Source organism: Lolium rigidum, chromosome 2 (genome assembly GCF_022539505.1).
Source record: "Lolium rigidum isolate FL_2022 chromosome 2, APGP_CSIRO_Lrig_0.1, whole genome shotgun sequence".
Taxonomy (NCBI): domain Eukaryota; kingdom Viridiplantae; phylum Streptophyta; class Magnoliopsida; order Poales; family Poaceae; genus Lolium; species Lolium rigidum.
The window spans coordinates 102,694,180-102,704,213 of record NC_061509.1 but is presented as its reverse complement, the minus strand read 5'-3'; the positions used below and the strand labels follow the sequence as shown (position 1 = coordinate 102,704,213).

The 10,034-nt window shown below is 50.3% G+C and overlaps 1 protein-coding gene across 1 annotated transcript; it reads left to right on the top strand.

The window, feature by feature from the left end:
• The first annotated feature begins 1,452 nt into the window (after window positions 1–1,452).
• LOC124687026 (transcription factor MYB4-like) lies at window positions 1,453–5,299 on the top strand. Its single transcript, XM_047220883.1, has 3 exons — window positions 1,453–1,744; window positions 1,827–1,956; window positions 4,300–5,299. Exons 1-3 carry the CDS (start codon window positions 1,612–1,614, stop codon window positions 5,096–5,098), a joined length of 1,062 nt encoding a protein of 353 aa, XP_047076839.1. The 5' UTR covers window positions 1,453–1,611; the 3' UTR covers window positions 5,099–5,299.
• Window positions 5,300–10,034: the final 4,735 nt, after the last annotated feature.

Sequence of the window (10,034 nt, the reverse complement as noted above, 5' to 3'; positions counted from 1 at the left end):
CCGCCACACAAGGTAGGAGGGACCACCTTTTGGTCATGGCTTACGACGACAGCGGCGCCGTGGTGAACCTCCGACAAGAAGCCGACGAGCTTCCCTGCTGCAGATGCGACGACCAGCCAGAGACAGTTAACAACACTTCCTCCCTCTCGCCACCACGATGAGGAAGAAGAAGGAGCATGTCGCTGCACCTCTGGCCACCAAATCCGCCAGAAACATCCTTATTTATGGAGATCTTCGTCTCCCTCCACCGCCACATCTCCGGCTTCGACCACCGGAGCACGACGAAGCAGAGAAGGAGAACAAGCCAGTGCCAGATCCGGCCGACGGGATCTGCCACTTCCCTCCCGGCATCAGCGCCATACACCATATAGGACCAGAAACTAAACCTAAAACTATACCTAACTACTCCGGCACCATCTCTCCTCCATTTGCGGCCGGCTACTCCGGCAAAGAGGAAGAGGGAGAGGCCCGGTGAGAGAGTGGAGGAGCTCGGGTACTGTGGAGGGTCGAGAGCGAGATGGGAGGAGAATGAAACGTCAGTCCGTTTGATCTCAGTCGAAGTCAAGCATGAAGAGAAGTGATTTTGGGTTTCAAACATGGAAAATTTCAAAAACCTCCCAAAAGCTTCATTTTAGAGTGACTAAGAAGGATCCAGGGCTTACCTTTTTCATTTTCATGTTTTAAACTTGTTTAAATCTTGGTCAAACCTAGAATTTGACCAAGATTCAAATGAGCAATTCAAAAAAAAATTAAAAAATGAAAAATCAAAGCAGATATGCTTCTTATGTCATATAGTACCTCAAGGTTGAGATTCTCGCATGGAATTGGCATTATAGAGAGCTTTGAAAGTTCGTGCAAAGTTCGGTTACCTCTGAAAATCCCTCCAAGATGTTGGAAAGGTTGATGATGTCTTGTTTTATGAGAGCAACACATATATCCTCACCATCCATAAAAAGTGAGGATCTCAAGATGGTGCCTTGTCCTCAAAGTTTGTGAAGTAAACCATAGTGGATAACAATGTCGAGGATTTTCGTGAGTTAAATAGGTCAACTGCGAGGACAAATAGGTCAATTGACAGGATTGGGCAAATGAGCCCAATGTCTTGGCACCATCTTTTTCATGCAAAACAGGGCCATGTTGGCCTAATTCACGTCATTCCTTAATTACGCTAAATACTGGATGAAACACAATCACGGCAAGAGAGCAACCCGCAGCAAATTGCACATTAATCTGGCTGGCGAGCTGGACGCTCGTGGAGCGCGTGGGGTGCACGTAAGGGCTGAAGAACCCCAGACGGCCCTGACCTGGTGACCTGGCGCGTGTCGCGCCCACCACCGCGCGTTCCGGCGCTGCGCCCGCGCTCTTGTTGCTGCACGTCCCCCGGAATGGCCCCGAAATAAATTCGGAGAGCGATTGCCCCGTCTTGAGCTCCCGATATATTTACGGCGAGCCCAGGCCTCCCGAACTGGACCCTTTTCCAGCCCCTGTGTGTGCTCCACCACCGATTCCACACACTCCACAGTCGACGCTGGTGCTAGGACAAGCCAGCCAGTCCCCTCCGTCGTCTTCTACCTCGCGTTCTTGGCCTCCATTTCTCTGTCTCTCGGCCGCATGGGGAGGGCGCCGTGCTGCGAGAAGGTGGGGCTGAAGAGGGGGAGGTGGACGAGGGAGGAGGATGCCGTCCTGGCCAGGTACATCAGGGAGCACGGCGAAGGGGCCTGGAGGTCGCTGCCAAAGAATGCCGGTACGGTACGCCTGAGGCACCCTTGATTTCGAGTCAAAACCCGCTTGATTTTCTGACATGTTTTGCGAAATCTTTGGTATAGGGCTGCTGAGATGCGGGAAGAGCTGCCGGCTGCGGTGGATCAACTACCTGAGGGCGGATCTGAAGAGGGGCAACATCTCGGAGGAGGAGGAGGAGATGATCATCAAGCTCCACGCCACTCTTGGCAACAGGTACTACTTCCATTCCATGGCTGCTCCATTTTCTTGATCCAAGCCATGCATTTGCTTGCCCCTGCATACTGTTCCCGTTGGATTGGTCCTGCCATCTTTATGAGTCAGCTGGCGCTCCATGCCGCGCAAGAAGTGTAATAAGTAGTAGCAGTAGGAGTACAAGATAAGTTCATGTTTAAGTGAAAGCAAACAATAGTATAGTGCCCTTCTCTCTCTGGAAACGAGTTCCACAAGTTAATTAGAGGAACGGAAGCTCGTGTTTGTCTCCGGTATGCCCAAACAAACAAGACTTCTGATTTAAAAGGTTCTTTCGGCTGCTGAGACGTAGTATCAGAAAGTGAATAAAACAAAACGCAACAAAACAAAAGCAAGGCAAACTTTAGCAAGGTTCTTTCTCTGTTTTTGGCTTTTTACCTGCTGAAAAATACAGTATCTCGTATTAATAATTTCCTGCCAAGCAGAAAACCCGGCCCACCCATATCTCTGTGACTCTGTGTGTTGTCGTCGTCTTGCTCAAAGTAATGATCTGATCCCGTTACACTAATACAATATTTTATCATCCCTCGTGGCCTCGTGGGCACTGTGCAACGCACAGTGGGCACGAGAGGCGTGGTCACTGCCTCCATTTATTTCCCTGATGCCGGCCATTCGGCCCCGTTCTGTTATGTTCAACGGAATCACAGCACCTCTCTCCATCTTACAATCCGTTGACAGCGAGCTGAATCGACCCAATTATATTTCTTCTCAGTCCCGTGCACTGAAAAATATTGCCCTCGGCCTCGGTCTGTGACATGTGCAGCGACTCGTGGGCACGGATCCGTATCGCCTTGTCGCTAGTGCATCGCTCCTTTTCAAGTGAACGTGGACGGCCGTGTCCTATGCTGCTACCGCCAGCAGCGTGTTCCGCGTGTCACCGGAGACTCAAGGTTCTCCTTCCTCACGTGTGGTATATTCTGTCCTTCCCGTAGTAAATTGAAAACTATGTGTGTTATAGCGGCACCTCGTGCAACCTAAGAATATTACTTAATAAATTTACAATATTGAAAAAATATATCAAGTCTATTGACTATTATGTATGGATCCATTGATGCAGAATCTGGAGGTTTTAGGGTTTATTTGATTCATAGATTTGTACAGGAATTGTGTATTGTGTATGATTTGAATCTTATGAAAAATTCTATACGGGCCATTTGATTACATGTTATATAAAAAAATATTCCTATAGAAGTTTTTGTAGTGTAAATTCATAGTGAAAAATATTAGGTCATACTTTGTAGAATTTTGTTCTGCCACAGTCAAAGACACTTCATCTTTCTATAGTATTCACGGTCCATGCATATCGCCTTTACTTCAGTGCATAGACACCCGCTGCTTCCACTTTGTGAGGTACTCCCTCTCTTTAGGATTTATGTGAGCTTTTTAAAATTGTTTGATATTATTAGACCTCTCTTATTTATTATTTTCGCTCTTACAATACATGTTCTCTTTTCTCTAATACATCTCTCATCGTGTGAAACTATTAGTACTTACTCCCTCCGTTCCTTTTTAATTGACTCAAATTTAGTACAAACTTGTACTAAAACCGAGTCAATTAAAAAAGAACGGAGGGAGTACTTCTGATCGGTTTAATAGATGCATGCACGGTTTAAGATAAAGTTTGATCGCTTATTTGATCAACAAAATATAAACTATATGTCTACAAAATCTATAGCGTTAAATTCATATTAAAAAATGTTTACAATGATACAGTACAATTTTTGTGACACATATTCCAGATTTTATTAACCAAAATAGTGATTAAATCAATTTCGTAAGCTACATGCGCCTGCTAAACCGATTGGGAAATGAGTTATGAAACTTATAAGTTTTAGCGAATTGGCCCTTTTGACTATTCGTGTGATAAATTCTTTGAGAGCTTTACAATCCCTAACCGAGGAAATACTTATACCACTATAGCAGAGGAAATGTGACGAGTGAAAGAAAAAACAACAACAGTGTCCCATGGCTGTACTGATCTGACCACGCCAATTAATACAAGCAATTCTTCCAATTGCAAAGAGACACCGTTTTGTGTCGGCCGGGCACATGCATACACATCCGCGACACCCAGAGATGCTTTCATCAATGTCGCGCCCTCGCTTGCGCAGTACGGTGGTTGCGTTCCGGCAAGCGTATTGAATCGGCATGTGGCCTGCAAGAGATTCCAGCCATGCATTGCATTGCAATGGACTGACCGATGCATGCTGCGGCCTGCACCACCTGCCACCATGCCATGGCTGCCATAACCTGTAAAAGCTGTATGATTCCCTCTGTAATGTTAATCTTGTGTTTGATTCGCTTCAGGTGGTCCCTGATCGCCGGCCACCTGCCTGGCCGGACGGACAACGAGATCAAGAACCACTGGAACTCGCACCTCAGCAAGAGGGCGCGCGAGGGCGGCGACGGCGTCGTCGTCGACGTCGACCTCAGCAAGCTGCCCGGCGGCGGCAAACGGAGGGGTGGGCGGGCAATTAAGGCCACCAAGGCCAAGGGGAAAGATAAAGGGAAAGAGAGGAAATCCGGGAAGGCCAAGAGCAAGGCTGCTGCAAAAATGGAGCGTCGTCGCAAGGAGGAAGACGGTAAAAACAGCACGAAGGAGCAAGCGCATGCCTCCTCTAGCGGTGTAACATCGGATGGGCTCGAGGAGGGGGCCCTGGGCCGGTGCGAGGAGATGGTCAGCGGGCTTAAGGAACAGCCGAGCCCAAACCTGGACGTGACGACAGATGTGGGCGACAGTGAGCCACCCAAGGCTGTGGACCTTGACGAGCTAGGCGGCAGCGTTATGGAGCTGGACCACCATCACCATGAGAGGTGCAATGAGAGCGAGGGCGTACCCGAGCTTGCGGACCAGGAAGAGCTTGGCGACAAGGCCATGGATTTCGGCCAGCCTCGATGTTGCAACGAGGACGACGGCGGGCCGCCGGGGGCGGTTCTTCTGGGTGACAAAGACATGGAGTGGGACCTGGTGGGGCTGGACGAGAGCTTGGCCAACGACGATCTGTGGAGCTCGCTGGTGTGGGACTACGATGACATGGTGGCTCCCGGCGGAGGCCAGGAACAGGAGTCGGTGCTGTCGGACCTCTTCCTTTTTGACAGCATCTAGGCCGAGCGTCCAACTCTCTGTGAATCCCCCTCATTGTCTACTGGCCTTCTAGGCGTGTTTTTTCGGTTTTGATATGGGGTAGATTTTGATCTGGTTGCTCCTGTGGCTTTTTTTTTGTGACAGTGTGTGTGGGGGGTAAGAAGGAAGTTGTAGAAAAATAAGTGGAGTTGCTCCTTTTGTTCAACGTTGAAATTCCTAGCATGCTCGGTGTGGAATTGCTCCTTTTGCTCATCTTGTCATAGTTTTATTGGTTCAAAAACGGAGAAAAATCTTTGTGTCGTCTCATTAATAAAGTAGAACGAGAATTACCTAAGTAATTAATGAAAAACCGAGCGAAAACCTTGATAAACTGCATCACCGGTTGCCGCGGAACAACCAATAATCCTACACTTACGGATTCTCTGCCTATGGAAACACCTACTGACTGATGTGGAGGAAGCCGGTTGATTCAGTTTGCTTTTCTTGCTTAAAAATCAGAAACAACCACCCTGCCTGTTGTGTACATGATGATCCCGTAAGTGATTTCTCTAGGAAACTGTCCGTACGTGTAGCATTACTCCGGAACAACCTAGTTTGATGGCGCACATAACAAACCTACTTACCAACACAAGCTACACACACCGTCTAACCAAGGGCCATCGGCGATCCGCAAGTATCATCGTTATCCCTCCTCAACCAACTTGTCATATATAGTTGATCAAATCAAATTCAACTATATGTGTAAGTTATTAACGGCCAAATCAGATGCTCAAAGGTGAACATTAGATAGTTTGCTGAGATATTGAACTGCAAATATTAAGCGGCTCCACTTTCTCTTTATTTAGTTTTTGTTGGTTCTCATATTTATTTTCAATATATAATTTGTTCTTACATATCATCAATTTTTATATTTGTGTCACTGCACGGTGGTATTAGGAGTTGATCCAACGTCTTTTCGAGAATGTCATATTTATCTACATCGTCTAGGAATTGTAACATTTTTTTGATAAAGAGGATATTTTAATATCGCAAATATATCAATTACGCCCAATCTTTGCATCAACCAGATATCTAAGGACATCAAGGATGCATATAGCTAACAAAAAATAAAAACGAGAGAAAAGGAAAACAAAGACCTCGTCACGGTGATGAAACACTTGCAACAACGGCACTCTAACCACCTCCGAAGACAACACAAAACTACAAAAGAGATTCTCCGAAAGCAACGTCTCCAGGAGGGAAACAATGCATAAGCCTCATCGTCATCCGATCAAAGATCTTGAGTTTTTTTTAGATAAAAGGCACAAGTGCCCAACTTTGAATTAACAAAGTCACCAACGGCGAAAACGATACGAAGTGCTGAACCCAGCTTACAGATCGAGACCACACACCCACACGAACTACCAAAGAAGCTACAACCGGAAGCGCGACCAACGGGCTCAGCCAAAACGCCTACGAGAACTCGGAGCAGAGCTGGAAGCTACAATGTCGGACCGGAGCTCACTCGAGAGAGAGCCATTTTTCACGCGTGCAGTTGACAACACCCCTCCATCGCAGAAACGCCACCGGAAGCCGACCACCACCGGGGACCAACACACGTTGCTTACAGGCCGAGAAGCAGCACCAAGGAAGCTTGACAAGGGAAGAGCACGGAGCAAGCCTTACCGAAGATCGCCAAAGAATCACCTCTATCACAACCATTGGAGAGCCTCGTGTTGTGGGCTCCATGACGGTGTCTTCAAGAAGAGCAAATCACCGGAGTGCCACCACCGCCCGATCCGGGGATCTTGGGTTTTCACCCGGAGCACGAAAGGGGGCAGGGAGAAGCTACAACGATGCCTTCTCATGGACTCCGCCGTCGTGGCCCTAGAAGATCCAGGGCAAGAGTTTCCTCTCGGCATGATCTCTCCACCACCCAAACATGGCAAGGGACGCCACCGAGGTGGCATCCACCACGCCCCCACAAAACGCAGCCCGCTAAGCACCATGACAGCCCCCTGTCCATGGCCCCAGCCAGCACCACACCTTCTAGGGCCGCCGCGCCGGCATCCATGATCTTGCAACCGCGCAGAGAAATGCACCACCTTGACAGGACTTGAGACACACCCGAAGATGGTCGAGGCTAGTAGACAGTAGGGGAACGACACTCAGACACAGCCCTCCGTGCCGCCGGCCCAGCATGCCAGCAGATCCCTCCTGGGATGGCATGGCAACCTCCAGGAAGGTGCGAAGCGGAGCAAGGCAGCCAGACCCAGATCAGGCCCCCTGGCCCAGATCCAGCCGGCGCGACCGCCCACCCGCACCCTCGCGCCCACCATACCAGCCTGCTGTGCCAAGGAGTCTGCGTCGTCGTCTCCAGTCACCGTCGCCGGGAGGGACGACCGCCGCCGGGTCAGACCACGTCGGGGGAGGCACACGAGCCGCATCGGACCCCCTGGCCGCCTCGAGACACACGAACCTTGGGTTTTCACCTTGGAGAAAATCCAAGTTTCCAAAACAATGCATTCAACAAGATCATTGTCAGGTACAACCAATGAAGACTCGACCTTAGGTTTTCACCCAAAAAACCGTAACTCGGTACTCGAAGAGCACAACCAAAAAAATTCACCCCCTCTTGGCTATTGTTGCAAGTCACCAACACCCGACACACATGAAAAACCTATGCCGCCTAGTTTTCATGGTGTCGTTGCCTAATCGACGGTACCTCGGAGGAGGGATCCTCACGAGGGGGAGAAGAAGTAGGGGCCATAGGGCGGAGTGCACACGGGACGGTGGTACGCGAGTTACCCAGCTTCGGAACACCTGCACGATGACAGGGCCTACTGCTGCTTGTCTGGAATTATCTGGGCTCTTTCGCGTTGTTACAATGAGTTGTGGTTGTGCCTCTAGGGCTCCCGGGATCCGGCTTATAAAGGCGGACGGATCTAGGGTTTACATGGAGAGTCCTAGCCGGAATACAAGTTGCCTAACTACGGTACAATGTCTTGCCGTGTACGTCAAGGATCCGCCTTCTTCCAAGTACGTGCTGGATCCGGATACTTCATGGGCCGTCACGGATCCGGCCTCCTTCGTAGGTCGGTAGAGATCCGGCTTCCTGTTCCTGGGCTGGACTTCATCCTTCGGGATCTACGAGCAACCGGGCCGCCCGATGGGCCACATGCCTCACCACCATCTATGGGCCACCCGGGCTTGCCGGATCTAGGCCATGCCGTTGATATACCCATAAAGTATACCCACAACAGTAGCCCCCAAAGTTCTCCGAGATTCATCATTCCTCCGACTTCATTCAACTCGGATCCGGAGAGAATCTTGAAGAGCTTCAAAACTTTTACTTGATTCCGGGTTCGCTCACTCGGAAATCCTTTGCCTTCAAATTAGGTATTGCAACGGAGATTCCACTTTTCCCGCGCTCAACCTCCTTTTTTCCCGCGCTAAATTTTCGCAAATGCAAATCTTTAACCGGAAATTTCGGAAGCGCATGGTTAAGTTACCTCTGCGTCGTTTTACCGCACTTGACCTAAGACAGGTGTCATCCATCCAACGGTGCGACCGTTCCGTTTCCACCGTCGGATCCGAATCCCGAATCTCCGCGCGTGGCCTATAAATACCCCGCGGCTCGGTAACTCTTCATTCTTTCACCGCTCCTCACCACTTCATCTTCTTCCTCGCGCCGCGCCGCCCGACAGATCTCAACTCCGGCGAGCCTTCCGCGCGGGAGCTTCACGCACCGCCGCCTCAAGCCTCTCCTCCAACCAAGATCGCCACGGTTGACCAGGAAATCAACTCCGCTGCCGATTCGTGGTCATCGGAGGCTCGAAGCCGCCAGTTTGTTGACCTCTACTTCGCCGGAACTTCGCCGGACCGTCGCGCCATTGCCGGTACGTGCACCGGACTTGTAGAAGAAGAAGTAGCTGTAGTGTATATTTTCCGGTTACTCAACTTAGCTCGCATGGGTGCAGCCGGAAGCATGCCTCACGGTTCTCCTCACTGTATCGGTAGTTCTCCGAGTAACCCGGATCCCAGTGCCGTGGAACCGATTTGCCCGGATCCCATTGCGTACCTACCACCATATGTTTCCGACGTTAGACTTGCTCAACCGTTCTCCGCCTCTTCCAGTACTTTACTAGGCCGGATCCCAACAGCCCAAGAGCTCGAAGAGGAGCTACAAGGCCAAGCTAGAATGGCAGCCAAGGTGCAAGAGGTGGAAAACAAAAAGGCTTCCAAGGCCCGGAGCCGTGAAGGAGTGCGGGGTCAATGGTGGCCCTGCGAGGCAACAGACGCGGAGCTCCGGGAACTCCAAAATGAGGGCATGATCTCCGAACATTGGAGTTTCACGCGCGACTCCGACGTTCCCAAGCCCGACGCGGATGAACGTGTCATGACAAAGGCGTGGGTCGAGCGCGGATTATCGCTCCCCTGCTCGGAATTCTTCCTTTCCGTCCTCGACACATACGGGCTTCAGCCCCACAACATCTGCCCCAACTCCTACCTTCTGCTCTCAAACTTCGCAACTCTTTGCGAGGGGCATCTCAGAATTCGTCCCAACATCAAACTATGGCAATTCTTTTTCCGCGTGAAGAAGGAGACGAAGGACAAGGCCATGCTAAACTGCGGAAGTATGACGTTCATGCTTTGTTCTGGTCGGATGTATCCTCCTCACGACTCCCACGAATCCGTCCGGTATTGGAACGCCGGATGGTTTTATGTGAAGAACGCGCCAGTTCCAGGCGTCCACAACGGACTTCCGCCCTTCAGCAACACGCCTCCGGAAGAATTGGCGAGCTGGAGCTTCATCCCCACACTTGCCCATACACCCATATTGGAGAAGGCCGCGCGGAGGATTTCCTGGTTAGTTCATGATGGACTAACCGGAGCCCAGCTCACCCTCAGCTGGTTCACGCGGAGGATCCAACCTTTGCGTTACAACGCACGTCTGATGTGCGCGTACACTGGGGCT